The 25,748-nt window shown below is 41.0% G+C and overlaps 2 protein-coding genes across 3 annotated transcripts in view; both read right to left on the bottom strand.

The window, feature by feature from the left end:
* Positions 1–15,669, bottom strand: part of LOC100880028 (protein pangolin, isoforms A/H/I/S) — a 260,554-nt gene extending 244,885 nt beyond the window's left edge. For both annotated transcript variants that reach the window (XM_012279582.2, XM_076533598.1), the window contains exons 1-2: positions 14,359–15,669; positions 14,179–14,257 (exon numbers count right to left, since the gene is read on the bottom strand). In XM_012279582.2, the coding sequence (XP_012134972.1) occupies positions 14,179–14,257; positions 14,359–14,508 (229 nt within the window). In that variant the 5' untranslated portion in view covers positions 14,509–15,669. The remainder of the gene's footprint in view (positions 1–14,178; positions 14,258–14,358) is intronic.
* A 2,934-nt stretch (positions 15,670–18,603) lies between these two features.
* LOC100879915 (transient receptor potential cation channel subfamily A member 1 homolog) lies at positions 18,604–25,717 on the bottom strand. Its single transcript, XM_012279578.2, has 9 exons — positions 24,703–25,717; positions 23,786–24,038; positions 22,091–22,293; positions 21,804–22,022; positions 21,133–21,461; positions 20,440–20,710; positions 19,664–19,954; positions 19,085–19,329; positions 18,604–18,955 (listed from the first exon to the last, which is right to left on the bottom strand). The coding sequence occupies exons 1-9, from the start codon at positions 25,087–25,089 to the stop codon at positions 18,814–18,816; spliced, it is 2,340 nt and encodes a 779-aa protein (XP_012134968.2). The 5' UTR covers positions 25,090–25,717; the 3' UTR covers positions 18,604–18,813.
* Positions 25,718–25,748: the final 31 nt, after the last annotated feature.

The following is a 25,748-nucleotide window of genomic DNA, read 5'->3' as shown; positions in this document are numbered from 1 at the left end:
CTTAAACCTCAGAATTAGAGTTTATTTTATTAAGTACATGAGTGTATACACAAGACTTCTTTGACGTGTATGTGGTCACAAAAACATGTGTGCCTATGCACCTCGTTATTATATAATACAATAAACACGATGAAACAAAAATGCTTATCAAGTTATAAATCTTGAAGATAACACCATCAACATCAATGTCATCTAGTATTTTCGTTATCATGCTTGATATTAATATTCTACTGTGTGTCTAATCGAATCATCTTGATTTATGATGTATGTTATTGACACATATAGTGGACGTATACTATTATTACCAGTGTAGTAAACATACATCATTTAGTACTAGTTTAGTGACCCTACATCATTGTCTAGTACTAGTTTAGTGACCTTACATCATTGTTCAGTACCAGTTTAGTAAACATACATCAATTGTTTAAAACTAGTTTAGTAAATGAATACATCATTCAGAACAAGTTCACTAAATGCCTTGTCACCGGTACAGTATCAGAACGTCTTTTAACAAAGCTCGTCAAACACCATTATCAAATAATGTAGACATACCTTTCTGCATACGCACCTTTACGGAAGCAGCTTCGAACCTTTATCGCGATATGCGAATGTTCGACATGTTTATCGAAGCGTTCGAAGACTCCGATAACTTTGTTGACCGACTCCCTTTCGATGTGCATACTGGCATGTACAAGTTGTCGAAACATCGATCGAATTCGTTCATCGTCTTTTGCCAGCGGTGAGACCACCGGTGTGCAACTTTCTTTGCATGGCGTTGCGTGACAACGCGAATCAAAAGACCCACGTGGTCGGCACGTGTCGCAGGTCAGGGACCGGATCTTTCGGTGTTCGGTCGAAAGCGGAAAGCGTTGCAGGGAATCACGACACGCGGTACATGCACGAAGCTTGCTATTGATTTTGATGATAATCAAACTGGTTCGATACTGGATTGCTTGCTGATTTTCAAAATTTGTGGAGGGAACTGGGTACTTAGTTTTAGAGAGGAATTTGGAATTTTATTGGGACGGTATGTTGGGGTTCGCTATATTGGCGGGGAAATACGGCGCGTGGAAGTTCGGGGCGTAGAATTACGGAGCGTGGAATTACAACACGTGGACGTACCATGCGGGGAGATACTACGCGTAGAGGTACAACGCATGGGATTACGACGCGTAGAAGTACCATGCATGGAAATACTACGTGTGGAAGTACCACGCATGGAATTACGGCGCGTAGAAGTACCATGCGTGGAGATACCACGCGTGGAGGTACCACGCATGGAATTACGGCGCGTAGAAGTACCATACGTGAAAGTACCACGCGTGGAGGTCCCACGCATGGAATTACGGCACGTAGAAGTACCACGCATGGAATTACGGCACGTAAAATTACCATGCGTGGAGATACCACGCGTGGAGGTACCACGCATGGAATTACGGCGCGTAGAAGTACCACGCATGGAATTACGGCGCGTAGAAGTACCATGCGTGGAGATACCACGCGTGGAGGTACCACGCATGGAATTACGGCGCGTAGAAGTACCATGCGTGGAGATGCCACGCATGGAGGTACCACGCATGGAATTACGGCACGTAGAAGTACCACGCATGGAATTACGGCGCGTAGAAATACCATGCGTGGAGATACCACGCGTGGAGGTACCACGCATGGAATTACGGCGCGTAGAAGTACCATGCGTGGAGATACCACGCGTGGAGGTACCACGCATGAAATTACGGCACGTAGAAGTACCACGCATGGAATTACGGCGCGTAGAAGTACCATGCGTGGAGATACCACGCGTGGAGGTACCACGCATGGAATTACGGCGCGTAGAAGTACCATGCGTGGAGGTACCACGCGTGGAGGTCCCACGCATGGAATTACGGCGCGTAGAAGTACGACGCGTAGAAGTACGGTGCGTGGAAGTACGACGCGTGGAAGTACGGTGGATGAAAATTACAGCGCGTGGAATTACGGCGCGTGGGAATACGACGCATGGAGGTATAACGCGTAGAAATACGACGCGTGGAACTACGGCGCGTGGAAGTACGGTGGGTGAAAATTACAGCATTAAAATACAACGCACCGAAATACAACATTACTCAAAAATAAAATAACCCCAACAATACACCCAAAATTCTTCCTAAAAGTGTCAACATAACAAGATTCCGCTGCACACCCTACTAAACACTAACCTACTCCCCTAATTATCACTAATTAACACCAAGCACACTAAATCCACCCAAACTTGATAGCCACCTCGTACAACGACCAAAAATATCCGAGTCCCAAAGAATAACGACGTACAAGTATAGGCAATGAATCGAATTTATGTTCGGCTATAAAAATTTCCAAAAGTCCCTTCTACTTCACGCGTGATCACAAACACGCTAGAGGAGAGCAAATATATATTTTTCAGAGTCCCGAATTCTTCTCCTCTTTTTTTTTGTGCTGCTCTTTCTCGACTGGTTTTCTAGGAAAGCCGTTTTACAGGGAAATTTGTTTAACCGTTTATAAAGGAAGGTGCAAGCACCACCGCGGGGTGTAGTTGCCGAACCCATGGGGATGGGTCCAGGCAGGGATGGGGCCCTCTTCTTGGGCAACCTCTTCGAATGCAAGAAGTCCGGCAGGTAGGCTCGTTAGCGAGCAGGTAGGTAGGTAGAGGCGAGTCAGGGTAAGTGTATAATGCTGACTGTAGTCAGTGCGTCTGTATTCATATACCGGGTGTACGACAATTCCTCTTTAACCCAACATAAATCTTGCATCGTTCGAATTCTTTGTTTCGTTCTGGGACTCTTGGGACCAATGCATTTTTTGCATGTCGTAAATTATTTTCTTACTGTATTTGTTTCTTCTGTGTTTCTTTACTGTATTTGTTTCTTCGGTATTTCTTTACTGTATTTGTTTTATGCAGAGATCTGCAGATATTGAGTGCCCAAAAAAATGAGGTACTTTTGAAAATTTTTAGTGAAATGTGGAGAAAGTTATTTTTATTGTGTACCATCTATAACATGTTTTAAGTGTTAATCATGTAAGATATTTTGAACAAGTACCACCATGTATATACATGCTATAAAACATTGCAAGAATAACTACAAAACAAATTCCTGAATTTTCATTGAATGTCCACAATACTTCTGACGCAAACATCGAATAAATCAGAAAACTTCGACCATCGAAGTAGAACTATAAATAAGGATAAATGCTGTAAGCTACGCAAACTAGTGACAGAGGATTGAATATTCTTGACATAAATTTCTAAAATCTCCTTTCAATTTCCATAATAATGATTTCCGAGAGGAGCATTAAATAAGATCGACATAGTATCAATCTCCTAGAATAAGCCATAAAACCTTGCAGACAAATAATAAAAAATTCCTAAAATGTTCCCAAGAGTATGATGAACCTTTGAGGTCGATGTAGGACCAATAACTCGTCTATATTACACCGGAAGTTTCCCGCATGCCAGGCAGGCTATCTATATCCTCGGATATTAGACCGACACCCGGTATACGGTGCAGAGCGTAAGAAATGGGTGGGTTAACTCCACCAGAGGAGGCGAAGTAAGAAGAGAAAAGGAAGCAGACTCTCTGTGAAAGGGCGAGCGAGGGACAGGGACACGAGACAGGCGTGAAGAGGAAGATAGGGGAGAAAGAGAGAGAGAGAAGAGAGAGAACTCGCTTGGGTGCCATGTGCATTGGTGAACGGATACACAACGTAAGGTTCGGAGGGAAGGTATTCGGGCAAGTTCAGGGTGATGCAGCAGCATCCTTTCTCTCTCTCTCTTCCTCTCTCTTGTTTCTCATTCTCTCCTGGATCCGTTCAGCTCGCTAAAGCCCGCTACACACGCTGCTTGTTTAACTGATGCACTTTGTTCAATTGTTATGCAAGCTTTGTTGCGGGATTTTTATACTTTTTGGGGAAATACTTTTATAAGCAGATTCTGGAAGGTTAGCTTAGTTAGAGGATTTATAAATTTTTGTTGATGGATTGGAGTCTGTAAATCGTGTGATGTATGGAGCATGTGGACATCAGTATATAGACACCAGTATGTGGACATCAACATGTGGACATCAGTATATGGACACCAGTATGTGGACATCAACATGTGGACATCAGTATATGGACACCAGTATGTGGACATCAGAATATGGACATTAACATGTGGATACCAGTATGTGGACATCAACATGTGGACATCAGTATATGGACACCAGTATGTGGACATCAGTATATGGACATTAACATGTAGACATCAGTATATGGACATCAACATGTGGACATCGGTATGTGAACACCAGTATGTGGACACCAGTATGTGGACACCAGTATGTGGACATCAACATGTGGACATCAGTATATGGACACCAGTATATGGACATTAACATGTAGACATCAGTATATGGACATCAACATGTGAACACCAGTATGTAGACACCAGTATGTGAACATCAATATGTGGAGATAGGTATATGGACATCATTAGAGGTTCTCAAATAATACCTAGCAGCTTGATACTTGGTACATGTACCATAATACTGATTCATACATTGATCACATGTGCAAAGTCCACATTATTCAACACATGTCCACATTATCCAAAATATTACTTTTTTGGTTGAACGAACACTTAAATGAGAACCAAAGACACGTGTAAGAAATGCAACTTGAATAGAAGAGACCTATCTAATGTTAAATACTACTGCAAACGAAATCTTGTCCACAACTAGAAAATAGTGAAGTCACTCAACTATCAATCCTCACAACTTGAAGGTATCGAAAGCCACTTCTGCAAAGTGAAGAAAAGAATGAAACTTTAACAAAAACAAAAATTTGAAATAAATCGAAAAGTCCTCAAAATTGATGATGCAGAGAAGAAAAGCATGTGAGTGGAGCTTAACGCTCTATCTGGTGTCTCGCATGCTCTCGCTCTCGCACACGAGCTAACCCACTCTCAATTTCTGTCTATCTCTTTTTCCCTTCTTGACTAACCGACTCTTCTGTCAATTTCTTCGTCTCTGTTTTCCTATCTCGTTGGTAGAGCGTCTCTCTCGTCTCGTTTCCCCTCCTCCCAAGCCGCGCGAACCCACCTCCACCTTCTCTCTTGCCCTTTCCGCTTCTCGGCTCCTCTCGACCGGTATCAGGGCTGCTCGTTTCGTTTCGTTTCGTTTTTCGTCTCTCCGAGGATAAGCCTACGGTACGCTCGAGGCGATCTAGGCGCCCAACCGCCTACACGCGAACTCGTCAATTACTTCGCACAACGAGACACATCGTTTATGGTTCTCCCCTCGGTCCTCTCTCTTCTTCAACGTCCCCCCTCGTCCTTCTGTCCTGCTCGCCTCTTTGAGAACGAGTTGCATATGCGATATTCGCGGCGAGGTGCGATCCGGAGGCGGAGGGCAGTTTCCAAGTAGCGGCAAAGTGCATATCGGCGAGCGAGCTTTTGCGACGCTCTGCCAGCTACCAGACAACGCTTGCCAGCAATCGACACCGAATTCTTTGGATGGATGTAGTTCAATATTGCCTCGCGTTATATCACCGTATGTCGAAACATCGGATGTTTCTGATGTTGTAGATTGATCTCAAGTTTTTAAATCTGAAATACTTGAAGTTCTCAAATTCTGCAAATTCCCACAATCCAACCTTCAATTCCTAAATTTCCAAATTACCCAAGTTCCCCAATTTCCAAATCTCCCACCCAAAAATTTGCAAATTCTTCAAAGCCTAACAGGTTATAAATAAATAATCCACAAATGTAGTATTTTCTACCGATCACACGAGTCAGCAAGATGACCAAACACAGCTATAGCCAAAGTCATAAACATTTAATAAATTGATGTACTTAATGAATTTTTAGCCAGGTTATTATTACAGAGTTTGTATCTCTGAAGTTGACACTATCAAGAATAATGGTCGAAACAACGAAGCATGTCTTTTGTCTACGTTCTTTGCGCGATTGTATTCGGGAAAAATGTAAAAAGACGAAAGAGAGAATAACAGATAGTGCACATGTTTCACGAGGCATGTAGTGCTAAATACGAAACGACTATTACGAACACTATTGTATGAACAGGACTTAATCCTAGAACAGTAACGACTTGTAAACATCGCAAGTCGCAATTTAATACAAAATTAACAAAATCTGTGGTTAAATATTTGCTGATGTCATTACTAAACATTGAGTACATACTTTCTTTTTTTGTTGCGGTATACAGTCTCTAACGAGAGCTGGTGTTTTATGATTTGTTAGGATACATGTTCATTTGAGAGTAAAATTTATGCGAACATCGAGAGCATTTCTAGAGCTAGTCTTACCCTCACGACCCGATAGCAATATATCAACGCAACGTTCATTATTTTCTCATTCACCTCGTAAACACGGATTATTCAATATCTAGCTCCACCCACCTTACCCCGATCACAGTTAGACCTCAGATCAATACTCTCTTAGAGATGTAACAATTATCTTCGAGTACTTACTCAAACATTACCATCTACTTAACTCATTCTCTAAAGTCTAATGAACAATTAACATTCCTTCAAAAAATCATATACTCAGTATCCGTGGAATGTCCGATTCTATCGAAAAGCAACGGTTAAGATCAGTGTCGGATGTTTGAACACTTTACATGCAGTATTTACTTTGCCTATAGCGTCAACGCAGATAACGCCGTGGAATTTCCTCTCCATCTTTCGCAACTCTTCGACGCGTTCAATGACGATTTCCTTACGATTCGATTTCGAGGAGAACAACCGGACCAGCGATAATATACCGTATAAATATACTTAGTCATTGTTCTGTTCAACGAGGCGTGTCTGATAATTAACAGCAGTTAGGCTGTTGCATCGAAAGCGTAACGAACCAGGCAATCCGGGGAATCTGTGCAATTCGAGCTAAGAAAACTAGTGTCATCGACTAATTAGGGGAATAAGTTGCAAATGGAAGGTGGATTAGTTTGATGTACTGTACGCTGTAATTAGGTTATGTTTAGGTTGGGTTGTGTTTAGGCTGGGTTACGTTTAGGTTGGGTTGCGTTTAGGTTGGGTTGCGGTTAGGTTGGGTTTCCAAATCCCTAAAATACAAAAATTCTAAATCCCCCAATTCTGAAGGTTCCAATCCCTAAGCCCCAAAAATTCTAAATCCCCCAATTCCAAAATTTCCAAATCCCTAAACTGCAAAAATTCTAAATCCCCCAATTCTCAAGGTTCCAATCTCTAAACCCCAAAAATTGTAAATCCCCCAATTCCAAAATTTCCAAATCCCTAAAATACAAAAATTCTAAATCCCCCAATTCTCAAGGTTCCAATCTCTAAACCCCAAAAATTGTAAATCCCCCAATTCCAAAATTTCCAAATCCCTAAACTGCAAAAATTCTAAATCCCCCAATTCTGGAAGTTCCAATCCCTAAGCCCCAAAAATTCTAAATCCCCCAATTCCAAAACTTCCAAATCCTAACCTCCAAAAATTCCAAATCCCCCAATTCCAAAATTTCCAAATCCTAACCTCCAAAAACTCCAAATCCCCCAAATCCAAAATTTCCAAATCCTAACCTCCAAAAATTCCAAATCCCTAAACCGCAAACCTAATTCCCAGATCCCTAAATCTCCAACTCTCCAAACACAGTCGCAAACCTACCACAAATCAGTCTAAGTTAATATTGAGACGTTGGAAACATTAATCGCACGCACACAGTCCTCACGTTTTTATTTGTTAGCAATAATTTTCAGGGCATAGTTACTGAAAGACGCAATTTTAAACGCGTTCGTGCATTTCGAAATTACCCGAGAATCGATAGCACGCACAACGAGGAGAATTGGCGGGAAAAGGAGATACCATATAAACCAGAGAAAGACAGTACATTTATCCTTGCATTTTTCTGCTATTATATCGATGCATCGTTAGGGCACCTTCGATTTGCGACACGCAACGATCAACCTCTGTCCAAATTACGGGCGAAAAATTTGGAGCTTGCAATTTTTCGTGCGCAACAAAAGAAAAGCGAATTAACCGGGATGAAATAAATAATAATAAAAACAGTTGCACGCGGTGAGTTGAATGCGAGGAACGAGACAAGCAGCGCGTGTTTCTGAAAGTGATCCTGCGATCGAACGAAACGAGCGACGAGTTCAGCGACCGATCCTTCCAGCGTAAAACGCGTCCTAACGAGCGTGCAAAAATACGCGGAGACCTTCGGGAGATACGCGAGGAAACGAGCAGGGAAGCTGCACCGAGCCGATGAATGAAAAAACATAGCCTCGGAGTTCTAGGACCTCCATTATGGGACAACCTGTATGTGTCACCATTATTTATGTGTTCTAAAATTGAAATTAATTTGAAATGAAAATTTAACGGGTTGAAACTTGTACATTTTGAATGAGGCTTGTTTAGTTAACCTCTTGCTGTATGACTCACCAGGTGCGTCAGATCTGATCACTGCTATTGGGTATTAAAATAAAGAAAGTTGAAACATGAATTTGGTATTGTGTTTATGCAAATTGGATTTAAATTCTAAGTGTACTAAAAAATTTGAGTAAAATTGATCATAGAGGGGTGCGTCATGAGTGCGTCACGACAGTGAAAATGCTAGGACTTGAGTTTAGAGTAAAAATTGGATAACTAATTGAACTTGAAGCTTCGATATTTGGTTTGATTTTAAAGAATGTAAATGCAAAATGGAACTGGCTACCGCAATTTTATGTTATCGGTTCTTGTGAAACTTTTTACGGTCGTTTAATATGCAACGGGCTAATAGTTTTAGCGAACATTAAAAAGCGAGGACGAAGGAGAAGAGGAAGAGAAAGAAAAAGCGAAGCGAAGAAAGAAAAAGAGAGGATCCAGAGCAAATGATGCCAAGATTAATCCCACCTCAGCCTCCTCTAGCCATCCTCGAAGCACACCATAATTAACCACTTAAGCGATTACGACGGATCCCGACGTAATATTTTGCACGTTCCTCGGCGGGAGTGCAACGAATTCTGATCCGAGAGCGGCGTTATTTGCACGTAATTGTACGTCACAGAAAGTGATTTTCGTGTCGTGCCACGGAGAGGCTGTTGGGCTGGCGTGTGTAGCTACCGTTCAGACAAGATAAATTACAATAATTTAACACTCCGCGGATTCGTTTGCGCTTTTACGTGATGCACGCCGGTGACTTTGCCGGTGCTACGGGTCCCGGGGATAAAATATCGCCCCTCTAAAATACACCGTGCGAAACAATTAGCAAATCAGGTTTCTCGGATGATCTAGAGGATGGAAATGGACCGTTCGTTTAACGCACCCGTGATATATTTGCTTAATGTCTAACGTGCTCGACATTACGCTCGGTGATAAATCGATCTTCTCAAATGTACGATTATTGGAACGATTAGTGTACGCGGACCTTTTCCTTCTGTTATACGTACTGAATTTACTGCTCGATACTGCTCGTTAATGGGAAACTTCTTCAATATGGAGATTGAAATATTGTATGACATGTACAAAAATAATCGTAAATAAGAACCACTCTATATTCGATACGATACGACACGTTTATTCAAAATATTCAACTTTTTAACCTCTACTTTGAGGAGTCTTACTGGTGACACACTCCTGACGCACCTATCTCTGATCAATTTTAATAGAATTTTTAATATGTTTCAGTTTGGAGTTCAAGTCTTATTTCAACCTTCTTTGTCACTTTAATAGTGTACCTAAGTAATCAATTCTGACTGACCCAAGTCCAACTGCATACTTCACAAACGATACCAAATTGACATTACATTATTACTGTTTTAATATTGTCTCTTTAATATTGTACCTAAGTGATCAATTCTGACTGACCCAAGTCCAACTGCATACTTCACAAATGATACCAAATTGACATTACATTATTACTGTTTTAACATTGTCTCTTTAATATTGTACCTAAGTGATCAATTCTGACTGATCCAAGTCCAACTGCATACTTCACAAATGATACCAAATTGACATTACATTATTACTGTTTTAACATTGTCTCTTTAATATTGTACCTAAGTGATCAATTCTGACTGACCCAAGTCCAACTGCACACTTCACAAACGATACCAAATTGACATTACATTATTACTGTTTTAACATTGTCTCTTTGATATTGTACCTAAGTGATCACTTTTAACTGACGCACCCATGACGCACCATACACCACGTTAACATTCAGAAAAATTAAACATCCGCTTATTCAGAACAATCACAAATTAATATTACAGAAAGAGAAATGAGAAATGAATTTTTTAAAATTATACTTCAAGTCGCCAAGGACTTAAAAATCTTCCCTAATTGATTATCCGTATAAATGTCACTTACAGAAGTTGTAAAAAAGAATTGACAATTAAAATACCGAATGAAGAACGGTTCGTATCGATAATTTTCCCAGCACCGTATATATGACCGCTGGTGATTACAGCCATAAACACTTAACTGCAAGTAGGACAAGCAATGAAAGTTTAAACAGAAATCCATTTAATCGATCAATCACGGACCGATCAATTAGAATCGACGAAATTGATTTAGACACGAGTCATGCGGTGACGATAAATTATCCTCTCCGGGAACATATTCGATCCGCGTGTAACGAACAAACGATTACACAGATCTTCGATAATTTAGCTTGAAGCGACAACCGAGCATCGATAAAGCGGCAATCAACATAATTATAGCCGTACAATTACATGCGCTGTCGTTTGCTATCCGAACGCCGATAGCCTGGGTCACTCGCGACCCAGTCATCGGCTCGTTTTAAACGGGGATATACAATTTTATCCGACTACGTTTAACGAACGAGAGAATTTTTATTCTTGAGAAGGTTGAGAACCGCTAAATCGTGCCGGATCAAGTAAGATGAAGCTGCGTTAATTAACAGTTCGTACAATTCTCAACAGCGATTCTGAAAGGAAATCTGTCAGCGAAAGAAATAGAAATATCTTTGAAAATTCTTTGTGTGTCCGAGGACGAGTCGCGTTTGTTAAACGATCGGAATCACGGCCAAGCGAGCAATAATTCGTTAAAATGTTTTGGCAACACGGTGACAGCGTGTACCAGCGTCAACGACATCGATTTGTCAGTGACAAAGTCTGCCATTTAGGAGAGGCCGTGCTGCTGTGAAGGAGATCCGGCGTGTTTCATTGTGCACCGTTACTAACGAGTCACAATTTGTTTCAAACCTGTCGCGAGAATAATAGCGTTCCGTAAACTTCGCTCAATTTCCCCCGGCAAATTGGGATTAACTTTGGCCGTGTTTACCTCGCCGAAAACCCTTTTCGCTTTTAACCAAGCCAATTCGATTTCAACCACCTCCCCCACCTGCCATTCATCACCATTTGACGCCTAATTACATTCAATTCTTCCTATCACTTTATACTCTGTCGCTGTGATGATTCGGCCGATGAAAAATTGCAGTGAAAGGAACATGGCGGCGAATTTCGAAGTAGAGAAATTTTTTACTATTTGGCTACGTAACTTCTAATTCTGAGTCGTGATATAGCTATCTGTATATTTCTAATTTTGTGTATGAATACATTTTTAGCTTTCTTACAAGTTCTGATACATTTCTGTGATATGATGTGACAAATTGACCATTTCACGTAGAGTCAACTGCAACAAGACTTTAGCTTCAACCACCACAAGATTTTAATCAAATAATGGAATAGTTATGACTACGAAATTATTGTAAATAAAAGCGTTAAAAAAAAAGTGGATTGCAAACATTGAAACTTTCAAATTATCTCTTGCTTGGTGCAGTTTGACACAACGTTGACACAACGTATCTCCGAAACAGAAGAAACGCGGAACATACGAGAAACATAGACAAAAACGAATCGAGTCGATATCCACTTTCGGTAATTTTCATCGACCGCAAGTAAAACATAAGAACAACAACGTTTGTTCACCAGGCGGTGCAGTCTCAAAGTAGCGACAGTAAGAACAAAAGCGTAGCAAAGAAGTGTCAATAAATGGTAACCGAAATTTTGGCGACCGATTCACATTGGTCCACCGATGTTTATTGTTGCTACCGCGAGCGTCGCCATACTTGGAAGCGGCGAAAAGAAACGGTATCGTATGTCTTTGTAAAAACAGCAACAGATTCGTGGGGGCCGCGCTACTTTTCTCGGAACGTTACCCGAAAAAACCTATTATATAAAGCTCATTCGCGAAATTCTCATTTCTGCGATGAAACAAAAGTTTTCTTTCTGAGAACTGTGTATGTTGTTGAATGGCGCAGACGGGTGGAAACGGTAGCTGATTAACTGTGGTGAAAATGGAGGTGGCAGATTTGTTCATACATGATTAGTTTAATATTTGTTGGTAGATAGTTGGTTTTTTTTTTTGGTAGATGAAAACCAAAATTATTAGGAGTAAAAATAGTTGTACATGTTACATGTGACTAATTACATAGATGTAACATGTGACTATGTAATGTGTAGAAATGTAATGCATGGTGATATAACGCGAAGGAATGTAACACGTGATATAAGGACCCATGCATGGTAATTTGATATGTAGAAACCTAATAAGTGACGATGTAACGTGTAGTGAACCAACGTGTAGGAATTTAAGGCGCAGAGTTTTATCACGTAGCGATCCAATGCATGGCGATCTGACGCATAGCAATCTAACGTGCAGTAATCTAGCGCGTACAGTTTCATCACGTAGAGATTCGATGCATCGATCTGAGCTATCTAAGTTACGATAATCTAACGATAATGTAACGCGTAACTATCTGACCTGCAGTAATCTAGCATGTAGCGATCTGACGCGTAGCAATCTAACGCGTAATCTAAACTGCTGTAATCTAATGCGTAGAAATCCGACGTGCAGTAATTTAACGCTTAATTACCTAGCAGTAATCTAACATGTAGCAATCTCGTAGATTTACAGTCTAACGTGTAACAATCAGACCTGCAGTAATCTAACTCGTAAATTTAATTTACAGTAATCCAACGTGCAGTAATCTAGCGGCTAACCTGCCGTCAGCTAACATGTTGCGTAGATTTAACGAGTGGTAAAAGACGCAGTTATACGCTTTGACCATCGGAACTAGATTAAAAATATAGACGGAAGAAGTTAAAGTCAGCTAACGAGCACCTGATCGCGCTAAAAAGACAGCACTACGTAACGCGTTAATATTTGAACATCGAATTTGCGTTTCTGCTAATTTATATAAATGAAGTAACTTTGCAACTCGTTCATCTGACCAAAAAAAATCCATTGAAACGCGTATGACACTTCCGTTGCGGAGTTTCGATGAAATTGAATAGCCCGAAGGGGCAACGTTTGGTTGAAAACGAATCATCGGGGCAAGGGGTTAATAGTATTGCGTCGTTCGAAATGTCCGATTTACCACAACGTACACGAGACGTCTAAATTATCATTAGGGCATAAAAGCGATTTGCCACGAGTAGATTACGTTACGAGATCGTAAGATAACCACCTACAATGACGTTAGTTTATATGAATCAGGCTGTGCCCCCCACGACACGCATAAAACATCATAACACCTTATCAGATTTCATAGTCGAGTTACGATAAAACGGCCGACGGTAGAATATAACGTTCGTCGACTTTCGACCCTGTTTCCGAAATGAGACACATTGACTATTGATCTCTTATCTAATAAGCATTTAACGTCAACACGATTGATCGGGAATTCAGACTTGTCGAAAGTTATTCGTATTCCGAAACAAGGAGTTAACTAGTAAGAAATTACTTGAAGCTATCTTTAGCAGTGCTATTTTACCAACAAATCTATGTAAACGAATGGATACATTTATTTGGACTACTTATCAAAATTTATGGATGACGCGTTCTCTCTCATGATTAACCCTTATTCGGATACATTCTCGGGATTACTGTCTTGAATTTTCTTTGACTAAGATTATCACGGAGAATTAATTTTATAATCACGTTACTATTGCTAACAAAATCGGCGTTAACTGCTGTCATGTAGTTAAATTTTAACCATGAAGTGTTAAGGTCGGAAATTTGCGCGGGATAAAATGTGCATAGCCTTTGACCAAAACGTGTTCGACTGAAAAATTTTCAACCACGCTACAACTTTTATGATCCGAAGAAGGGTTAACATCTCGTATCGCTGGTTATAGTCGACAGAGCAAATAAGATTTCGCAAAGATCGAATAAAGAAAATAAATAGAACTTACTGAAAACGGGGCTGAGGTCCGATCTCGCAGACGCTTTGCCCGGCGTCGCGTAACTTCCACCGGCGAGAGAGACCTTTTCCTGTAACACAGATGCACGCACTTAATGCAGTCGACGTCCATAGGCGACGAACAGGGGGTGAAAAGAAGTAACGTTGCTTTAAAAAGGTATTGTCGACGCACCTCCGATTCCGTGAGGTCGATGAGAGAACTTTTCTCCTCGGTGAGGTTCTCGGAGGACCTCTTCTCGTCCTCGCCCTCATCCTTGAAGACCTTGACCTCGTCTTCGCTGCCGAGATCGTCGCCGCCGCCGCTACTGCTCACGTGCGGCATTATTGCTGGCCGAGCGACGGCCACCGTCTTTCCTGTGTTCGTGGTCCGCCGACTTAACGCGAGAGGTGTGTCCGCCGCGACGGTACGCGGACCAACAACGAGAGGTTAGGCGAGGCGGCAATTTCGAAAGCCGGTGCCGGCCACGGAACGGCCAACGATGCACCGACGACGAGCAACGGCAGCCTCCTTCGACGAGCTGCGTCCGTCGGAACGGCGCTGCTCTCTAGAGACGAGAACGCGCGTGACTTGGAACGAACGCCACCGGCGGACACTCTCTCGCCTCTGTGTCTCCACTGGTGGCCCCGCACAAGAACAGAATACAATTGGACGTAGCACAGAGAAACGGTTCACTGTCACCGTCACCTTGCCTCCTCTTCACCAACCGTCGCCGTCGTTGTCGACGGACGAGGTTAGGCTACAACCACACTTCCCGAAACGGACACAAGAGAACGTTGCACCGAACGAGCACGCCGCGACGATGAACAATAAAAAACGCACCACCAGTCAAAACACAACGAGACTCGTATATCTTTCGTTTGGACGATGCTTCGCGACGCGAATTGGAACGATAAAACGGCCGGAGACGAAGGTTTAACGGCCGACGCGCGTTTCCTCGCGTATTAACCGAAACGTAATCTCGCCGAAGATACGAAGACCGCGTGGGAAGGCCGGCGCACAGGGAGCAAGAGAGAAGGAGGCGCGATACAGGCGCTGGAAACGTGGGGACAAGGAAAAGGTAACGCGATGGAACGTGATCGTAGGTAGAGTGTAAAGCGGCAGACCCGTGGTGCGTTCTATCAACGCGCACCAACAACTCTCCGTCGTATATTTCTTTCTTTCTTTCTTTCGTTTCTTATTGCGTGCACCAGGCGCATAGTCCGCGCGCCACGTATCCGCACGATGGTGGCCACGATGCTTTGGCGAGCGCGCGATGCTGCTGCGGCTTCGATTCCGTGTGCAGGTAAACACGAAGGGCACGCGCGACGAGTACGGCACCACGACTACGGTGACAACGTTGCTGTTCTTGCTGTTGTTGACGGTGCACGCGCCGGACGGCCATCGTGCCCGTGCTAAGGTCCCGAGGTGCGTGTTCCCGTATCTCGCCCCGACTCCGATGGCTCGATGTGCTCTGCCTGGATGCTCGGTGCCGACTGCCGGTCACGGTGAGCTCGGGCGGGCGGCTCTCCCACGCGACGACCAATCACGACGTCGGATTCGCCGCCTCGGCTTCCCTCGCCGACGCGCCACCTCACCCCCACCCTCACCCCCCGCGAGGCCGCGGCCGGCCAGTCATGGCAGGCAAGGCGGTGAACCGACCCCACCCGAACCTTTGCGAACTTACCCGAGCTCCTAGCACTCTCTTCGTCGACGCTACCGACGTCGTCGTCGTCGTCGTCGCCACCACCGCCACCGCTGTTGCTGATGTCACCGCCACCACCGCTGTTGCTAATGTCACCGCCACTGCCACCGCTGCTATATTGCCGATATCACCACCACCGCCGTTGCTGATGTCACAGCCACCGTTATCCTTGCTAATAGCATCGGCAGCATGACCTCTACTATATCCGAGGTCATTGCCATTGCTATCACTGTCACGGATGTAACCACTGTCTTCACCACCAATACCACCGTTCTTCTTTGTCACTACTATGTACTATTGCCTCTGCCACTTGTTGTCACTTCCGCACCACCACTATTTGTCACCTGCCACTGTAACACACAACCACTGAAACAACTGCTACTGCCGCTACCATTGTTGTTACTTACCATTGCTGCAACCATCCATTGTTACAACCACCTCTGCAACCACTGCACTCACCACTTCATTCAACATCACCAACACTACAAACATCACCATCACTGTGTTCACAGTCACCACCTGATAATAAAAACTATGTTAACATAACCTATTATATTTTAATAACCAAAACCTAACATAACCGCAACAATTAAGAAGGAACACTGTTGAATTTTGAGCGATTTTGTAGAAAGTACAAATTTTCTTACTATGTACTACTTGCAGATCCAAACCGAGGAAACTTGTTTGCAAATTTTTCTTCTACCTTGTTCGTTTCAAAGTCGACCCTATAAATTATGTATCTTGTTAAAGTACCCTTTTTATCCAGCTCACTGACACCTTATTGCTTCTTTCGTGCAAGTTGAATTTCACGAAACGATGCTGCGTTTGATACCATTTTTCACGGAAAAGAAGTGAGCTGTAGTCACAAAACGCAGTATGTACGTTCAAGCCTGTTACAACGGTCGAGGCAGGTGCGCGCGTGATTTCTTTATAGCCGCGGGTGAACGATAAGTTATGATAATATATGCGCCTGCCACTGTCCAGTTCGATTTCTGTATTCAATTACTATCTGGGCAAAAATTCGGGTACCCTTATTAGTTGATAAGCGAACTTGCTTTTGCCCCATTATCGTGATCATTACGGAAAAATATTTCCTACGTTATTGGCATAACTAGATTTTTTATGGGGTGGGTTCCGTTATAGATGTTACAAAGAATTCATCTCCTAATGAGGGCTGCCATACAGAAACGAGACGAAGGTGAAAAAATTTCAATGTGCTTAATTGGAATAAAAGGAAGAAATAATATAAATAACAAGAAGTTACCGATCGAAAAGAATTTCTGTATCGGGTAAAATATAACCTCGCTAAAACAATGCACGTGATCGCATTATGTCGATATTAATAACCTCAAATGGTGAACCGATTATGTCTACTTGTTCTAAGTTAATTATTGCGAAGATAACGAATTCTATTTATATTTATATATTTTTAGATTTCCACATAAATAAATTCAGTCGTGTGGTATTTTATCGAACAGTAAAATACACAAAGTTGCACGGAATAATTGCGAATCGTTACGAAGTAGGAAAAAAGAACGAAAAAGCGGAAATAATAAAATTGAGAAAGTGCTACTATTATGTAGTAAGCGCGATAACAAAATTATTGCAACAAAACAAAGTTATTGCATGTTCAATTGAAAATTATCTTTATAACGCGTATTTGACAGTAGCGTTTACTTGAGAATCTCTCGAGATACATATACGCATTTTCGAATATATACAAAATTAAGGAAAACTATAGCAAATATTCGAAATTTAATTACATAGTTTGCATTAGTAAGTTACTGGTGTAAATAATTAAGAAGTAATTGTACCTTTATAGATCTTATTATAAATCGAAAATTTTGCAACCGTAGTTACTTGAGAATCTCTCGCGACAGATATACACATTTTCGAATATACATAAAATTAAAGAAAACCACAGCAAATATTCGAAATTTAATTACATAGTTTGCATTAGTAAGTTCCTGGTATAAATAATTAAGAAGTAATTGTACCTTTATAGGTCTTATTATAAATCGAACATTTTGCAACCGTAGCTACTTGAGAATCTCTCAAGAAATTTTAACTTGCACACAAAATTCGCAATAATACCGGCAAATATTAAGTATTTAATATCATATTTTGAATTAGCAAGTGATATTATTCATGTCAGTAACAAATAAAATGTATTGAAACACTTTTTAATAATTAATTTTATTGCTTACCGCTTTCGGCGTCCTCTTGACACGAAGCACGTTGTCACCACGCTTTCAAAACTATAAGAGAGGGGGAACTCTTCTTGTTGCACTATGAACAGTTCCTCGTTTTGCCACCAGAATGGCGCTACGTTATGAAAGTTGAATTTCAAACACTAAACAATTTAAATTTTATTCAAATAAAAGATATAATATTGTCATGAATAATAGTGAAAAAAATAAGAAAAATCTCGTAAAACTGCATATTAGTTATGAGCGTTCATCGTCACTTTTTATATCGCAACACCGTTAGTCATGATTAGTATATAAAACATACTCCTCTCAATAAGATGATTATCCAGGGGTTTTTAGAACTGCATACGACCGTCTAAACTGTCTTGCAGAGACATCTACATCGGGATTGATGTTTAAGAGAATCTTAACTGCGCTATGTCGGTAAGGATAAGTGTCTGCGGTATCGACGAGTAATGTAGATATCTTACTTCAAATTCATTCCTCTTTAATTGTATAATTGTACAATTGTAACCAAACATATTAAAAATCTAACACATCCTAAACACCCTCATCGCCTCTTGTAAATATTTTATTTTGTATAAAAATTACAATTAATATTTAAAAAGAAATCATACAAAACAGTGTAAAAATTAATTACAAACAGCTCTAAAAGATCACATCCTACAATAAGTTAATACTACACAGAAAATCTAGCAGCATGTAATACTTCCAAAGTTCCTGTTTTCCATCGGTTCATTTAGTATTAAAGCATTTCGAAAACTTCCGTCCCGTTGTGCCACGATAACAAGATGTCCTTAATTGCAGCAACACTTCCTCCAACAACGACGTTAATTCCGTATTGTTGTTGTCCCTGAGCTTGCCACTCGTTACCGCGCTGAAAAGAGGCGCTTTCTTTAAGTTGCTCAAAGTTTCCGGTCGTTACGGTGGAATTATTAATTAAGGCGCAAAGTGGTTGACCGCCTCGCGAAACTTCTTCGCGGTCGGCGGTAATAATTTCGCTCACCTATCGCGCGAGTTCGAAGCCAACAGAAACAACGCTTCCCGCAGCCTCGCCGGGATGCCCGAGGATGATTCACGAAAATAACGTTCGTGATAACCGAACGTAATTTTTGTGGGAATACAACGCCTCGAGTTCAGCAGCGAACTTAACCGAGGATGTAGCCAATTGCTGCGAAAGATTCGGTGTGATGTCAGCCTTTCTAAATGACCCACGAACTCCGACTGCTTCAGCAACTGACGAATGTGACCCTGAATGCACATCACTCTTATTTCTTGCTTTTCGACAGATATTTGTCTCGTCAGGAATTAATTACGATCGCTGACGATGCGAGTTGAGATCTAGGACACGGAGTCTCATTATGGGAACTCATTGACAGTCTCATTACTGTTAGGTGGCTAGCTTAGGCTGGGTTTAAGAACGTGGGGAAGACTTGTCTAACCCGAAATTCAAAATCTCATCTTGACAATAATATTTGCTGATAATTTTATTTGTTGGATAAATGTCTAGAGCTATTAACCCGCAACGATTGTTGTTTTAACAGTTTGGGATAATATGTAAGATATAATTTCGTAGAGAGCGTACCATCTTCTCGAGGCCTTGGATGTCATTGACCGCGAGGCCGATCATCAGGTTCATCAGGACGATACTAGCAAGCATGACGAAAGCAAGGAACACGACCCTGCTCGTGGCTGGTAGGAAGGAACTCCCATTCTTCTCGTCCGAGAACAGCGCCCCGTACTCGTACTCACCCATCATCATTACCACGGTCTTCACGACGGCCCTCCAGGAATTGCGAAACTGGTCGTTCCCGTGGAACAAAACGGCGAAGCTGAACGCGAATCCGACAATCAGGCAGACGAACGCTAGGAGAACCTGAAAGGAAATAAAAAGCCCCAGATGCACGTTGTTATAATCGCGAGGGTGGCAGGTTGCCGCGGCCGAGCATAGGGGTAGGCAAGTGGGTCCTGATGGCTGCCGTATCACCGAGAAGAGACATTTAGAACCTTGGTCCTCTTCCCCGGCTTTTCATTTCTAACGATATTCGTCGAAGGATAAAGCCTTCTCTCACCTTTCCTCTCCGACTAAATACGGATCGTCCGTGACACGGACAGGAATTGAAAAAACCACCCTCGACGCGTTAAATCAGGGTTAACGTTTGTCCTCCGCTGAAAACGTTTTACGTAGTCGAACGTGTCGCGGTTTTTCATTCACGCGTATTGAAGCTCGACTTCGTAACGAGGAAAATTGGGAGTTCTTTTCATCGATGTTCCTCGTTACTTTCGCTTTCTATCTCGATCGCGAGACGAACACGGATAACTGCAATTATACAATATAATTGCTCGGTGATCGCGACTGACCTTAAGGATGTTCTTTAGCACCGTGGAGAACATGAGCGCGTAATATCCGCACGTTGGGAGACGGCCAACTAGCAGCATCATTTGCATCCAAGAAAGCAAGATTGCCAAGCTGATGGAATGCAACACCCACTGCGGACGATGTTCCGTGGGGTTTAATTCTTTTCCCCTTGGCTGCCTCGTGATATCCGTGTGGCCACTGTCTGTGGAAATCATCAACGATAGCGTTGCGCATGCAAACGAGAGCCATGTCTCGAACTGCCTTAAGTAATATCTGCAAAAACATTTCTTACATTACATATCGACGATCATTATTTCAAACTACTTCAGATTTATGGTCGGTACTGAAATGTTGGCAATATTCTATTCACAATATTTGCAGGATTCTAACATATTGATCGTTTGAGGACTAAGGTGAATATAATCATGGGAATGCAGAGTTTTATACTATAAGCGTGTACATAGTTTTGCGAGGGGCTGCAACCTCATTTTTCATTTTCCACAATCGCGGATGAAAAAGTCCCAAACAGAGAAGATTCGTAAACTGACTATAATGAATGACTGTGCATCTATTTTTTTGTTCACAATTATTTTCCAAATATATTAGCAAGGTTTGTCGACTCCGTCGCTAAATGCCTTATTAAGAACAACTTATTCTAAACGTGCGATAAAACAAATTGCAGTTAAGTATCGAACCTTGGCACCATTAACACCTGCGCCATGTTGTGGAAGAGAAGCACACACGAGCACGACGCTAGAATCCTTCGTAACAGCGTGCAATCAGTCTCATGCTGCAGCATCGCTATGGAATAACCAGAGAGGGAAAGGACCAGTAGGGCGTGGATGAAAACGAGACTAAAGAAGAACACTCTCAGCTTGGACCACTTTAACCAGAGAAACGTTTCCACCAACGGATGTTGCAGTATCGTCAATTGTTTCTCGTCTGAAGCCGCTGCAATGAGGGACGTAACAACTCCCATTTGCAGCTCCCCTTTTGGCGCCAGTATGTTGAAGTCAACGATGATCTTCGACAGGAAAAAGAATAAGAGCTAGAATACATTTACGCTATAATATTGCTCCTGTTCGAGTTTTTTGAGTGCAGTGCAACATATGTGAAATTTGGTGATATAGGTTTGGAGGTTGTGTGGATCATTATAGGTATTGGGATTATAGAGATTTAGGATTATAGCAATTCGATTATTGTCTCAGATGCCAGTCTAAGAAGTCTAAGGTTATAGGGAGTTATAAGGACCTGCAAGAAAATTTACAAAAATCTAAGATTATAGGAATTTAGCAAAATCCTCCTGCAAACCCCAAACTCAAACCCCTCGACTCAACTTCAAAATAATTATTTTACTCTTCCTCACATGCGAGTTCCTATCAATGGTATGACCATTCATGCACACTCGCGAGTCCAAAATGTCGTTCAGAAACGCCACTGGCCTCGAAGTGTTAGCGAATATGGCGTCGATAACGGTGACCCCGGTTCTCGTTTCCGCAGCCAGATTACCACCATGTTCGATCAACGTCCGCACGCATTCGTCGTGGCCTTGGTAAGCGGCTCTGTGAAGCGGCGTTCGATTGATCTGAATTTAAGGAAACGAGGATTAAGATAATAAGCGCGAAATGATCGCGAGGTAGATTTGGGAGTTACGTTATCTCGAACGTCGACTTGATCGGGAGGTGTGTTTTCCAAGAGAAGAGAAAGAGTTTCCAAGCTACCCATACTGGCGGCGAGGTGCAGAGGGGTACTTCCTGTGCTCTTGCATCGATAAAGAGGCCATGCACCGGCGTCTAATAATATTTTTGTTGCTGAGGGACTTCCTAATGATACTGCGTAATGTAACGCTGTTGTACCTGTGATTGTAACGAGCTGTTAGAGTAATTATTGTAACCTGTTATAAGGAAGTAATTATTGTAACCTGGTATAACGAAGTAACTATTGTAACCTGGTATAAGGAAGTAACTATTGTAACCTGTTATAACGAAGTAACTATTGTAACCTATTATAATGAAGTAACTATTGTAATCTATTATAAGGAAGTAACTATTGTAACCTCTTATAATGAAGTAACTATTGTAACCTATTATAACGAAGTAACTATTGTAACCTGTTATAATGAAGTAACTATTGTAACCTGTTATAATGAAGTAACTATTGTAACCTGTTATAACAAAGTAACTATTGTAACCTATTATAATGAAGTAACTATTGTAATCTATTATAACGAAGTAATTATTGTAATCTATTATAAGGAAGTAACTATTGTAACCTCTTATAATGAAGTAACTATTGTAATCTATTATAACGAAGTAATTATTGTAACCTGTTATAATGAAGTAACTATTGTAACCTGTTATAACAAAGTAACTATTGTAACCTATTATAATGAAGTAACTATTGTAACTTGTTATAACGAAGTAACTATTGTAACTTGTTATAACGAAGTAACTATTGTAACCTATTATAACGAAGTAACTATTGTAATCTATTATAATGAAGTAACTATTGTAACCTGTTATAATGAAGTAACTATTGTAACCTGTTATAATGAAGTAACTATTGTAATCTATTATAACGAAGTAATTATTGTAATCTATTATAAGGAAGTAACTATTGTAACCTCTTATAATGAAGTAACTATTGTAATCTATTATAACGAAGTAATTATTGTAACCTGTTATAATGAAGTAACTATTGTAACCTCTTATAGTGAAGTAACTATTGTAACTTGTTATAACGAAGTAACTATTGTAACTTGTTATAATGAAGTAACTATTGTAACCTATTATAACGAAGTAACTATTGTAATCTATTATAATGAAGTAACTATTGTAACTTGTTATAACGAAGTAACTATTGTAACTTGTTATAACGAAGTAACTATTGTAACCTATTATAATGAAGTAACTATTGTAACCTCTTATAATTAAGTAACTATTGTAACCTCTTGTAATTAACACTAGATTGCCTAAGGCAGTCATTTTGACTGCTTTTCAATTGCAATTAGAAAAACAATTGTGTATAGAATGACACAGCTTCTTAGAAGTTTGTGACTTTTTGTACAACATATAAATGCGTTTATTAATAATTGTAGCTAACTCCCCACTCCTTCATTTCCGGTATATATATATGTGTTATACCTATATTGCCCCAAAGCAGTCAAAATGGATCAAAGTTTCAGTCTTTCTAGTGTTAAGTAACTATTGTAACCTGTTATAATGAAGTAACTATAGTAACCTATTATAACGAAGTAACTATTGTAATCTATTATAGTGAAGTAACTATTGTAACCTATTATAACGAAATTATGAGCTTGTTTCTTTTATCGTGTCTGAAGCTATGTACCTGTGTCAGGGTGTACCGCGTTCGTCGAAGCTTTTCCGTCCACAAGACACTCGACTATACGAACGAATTTCGACATCTCATTAGAATCTTCTTGGGTTACCGTAGACCCTGCCAGAAGCAGAGGTGTAATTCCACGCTCGTCTTGCGCGTTCGTGTTGGACCCGGCCTTCACCAAAATCCTGACCACTTCCGAGTGATTGTTCTTCACCGCCTGGTGTAGCGCTGTCCTTCCCCAACATTCTGGCGTCGGCAACTGGTGGTGATTTTACTGATCAAAATTAAACCGTCTAAAAGTTTACACAGGTTTCATGTATTCGTGTGAATCGTATACTTGTTGCTACACCTGGAATTTTCTTTAAATCCTATAATCTTGTTACTGTGAAGATTGCGGGACTGTATATACGTAATTTCATTATGAAACTATTTCTTCTGGTTCATTTGGTTGTCCAATTCTGATTAGATTTAAAAAATGACACTTTTTAAAGATTAAAAGATTGCGGGACTATGTAAGCCTATACCTAATTTAATTATGAAACTATTTCTTCTGTTCTCCAAAGACTTCTGGTTGGGTTAAAAAAATGAAACTTCTCAAAGATTAAAAAATTGTGGAACTATGTAAGCCTATACCTAATTTAATTATGAAACTATTTCTTCTGTTCCATTCGGTTCTCCAAAGACTTCTGATTGGGTTAAAAAAATGAAACTTCTCAAAGATTAAAAGATTGTGAGACTATGTAAGCCTATACCTAATTTAATTATGAAACTATTTCTTCTGTTCCATTCGGTTCTCCAAAGACTTCTGATTGGGTTAAAAAATGAAACTTCTCAAAGATTAAAAAAAATGACTATCTTATAACAATAACACAAATAATTTTTAATCGATTTCTTCTAAATCCCCGTAATTTTTTCATACTAACGTCTCGACCGATGTCGAAGTACTGGCTAACGTTCATCGAAGGCAAGATTTTGAAGCACGTATCAATGCCAACTCTGACATCCGTGTTGGCTCCATGTTCCAAAAGCCAAGTCACCACCTCACTGTCCCCACGATGCGCCGCATGAAACAACGGAGATCTCCCGATTTTGTCCACGGCATTAATATCAGCGCCATTTTTGTAGAACAGGTCTAGCAACTCTATTCTGCCTCGCCAAGCAGCTAGCTGAACCGCGGTCACTCGGAGAATTCCAATAGGTTGCAGAAATCGTACATCAATCTTTTCGGTGAATATACGCGTTGCCGATTGCACATCGTCGTTTTCGATGGAGGATATCAACTGAATTAGACGGTTGTCATAAACAAGCATTTTTGAAGCGCTATGTTACGCGTAGACCTGTTTGCTTTGTACTGAGGCACAATCAAAAGCGCAGGTTCGGTAATCACGGGATGTGGTTAATTTGTATTATCGCACTTAAAGAGCCTTGAATTTGAAATAAAGTGGGCCAGGTTTTGGAACAATTCACGTTCTAATTCCTAAAGCGTAAAATTGACGACAATAGATACTTATCTAAATTAACATCTCAAAGTTTAGGGAAGCTAAATGGAAGTTGTGAACTATCGATTTTCCAAATTGGAATTTCTGAGGGGGGTTTTGAGCTTACTTGTCACTGAACTAAGTTCCGAGTACGAGTTTAGACTAAGCTTCCAACTTCATAGCTCAACCATCGAAATTCTCGAGCCACCTGTTTAAGTTGGACATTTAAATAATTCTGATCCGTTTCGAAAGGTCTTGACCAGTAATCCCTAACTTCGAATCGCATTCAGAGCTCCGTTATTTGCGCAACCCGGTTATTCAGCCGATCTGAATGCTCATGAACAGCCCTGTACTTGGCTGTGTAACGAATCTGACAATGGCTAACGGGATTGGCTGGCTACTATCATCGTAGGAGACCAATTCATCGAACCGTTAGCAGTCGCAAGCACGATTCACACGTACACGCAACACCTGAGACACTCGGTTGCAAG

This window comes from Megachile rotundata, chromosome 7 (assembly GCF_050947335.1).
Source record: "Megachile rotundata isolate GNS110a chromosome 7, iyMegRotu1, whole genome shotgun sequence".
Taxonomy (NCBI): domain Eukaryota; kingdom Metazoa; phylum Arthropoda; class Insecta; order Hymenoptera; family Megachilidae; genus Megachile; species Megachile rotundata.
Note: the sequence above shows the minus strand (reverse complement) of the source record. Positions and strands in the feature narration are given on the sequence as shown.

Bases quoted from the DNA above. Each gene is read 5' to 3' on its own strand.
- LOC100879915 (XM_012279578.2), bottom strand. From the start codon at position 25,089: ATGCTTGTTTATGACAACCGTCTAATTCAGTTGATATCCTCCATCGAA. The intron at 20,711-21,132 runs GTTCGATACTTA...ATGTTTTTGCAG, and splicing joins CAGGTGTTAATGGTGCCAAG to ATATTACTTAAGGCAGTTCG. The intron at 19,330-19,663 runs GTACGCTCTCTA...ATGTGCATTCAG, and splicing joins TCCAAGGCCTCGAGAAGATG to GGTCACATTCGTCAGTTGCT.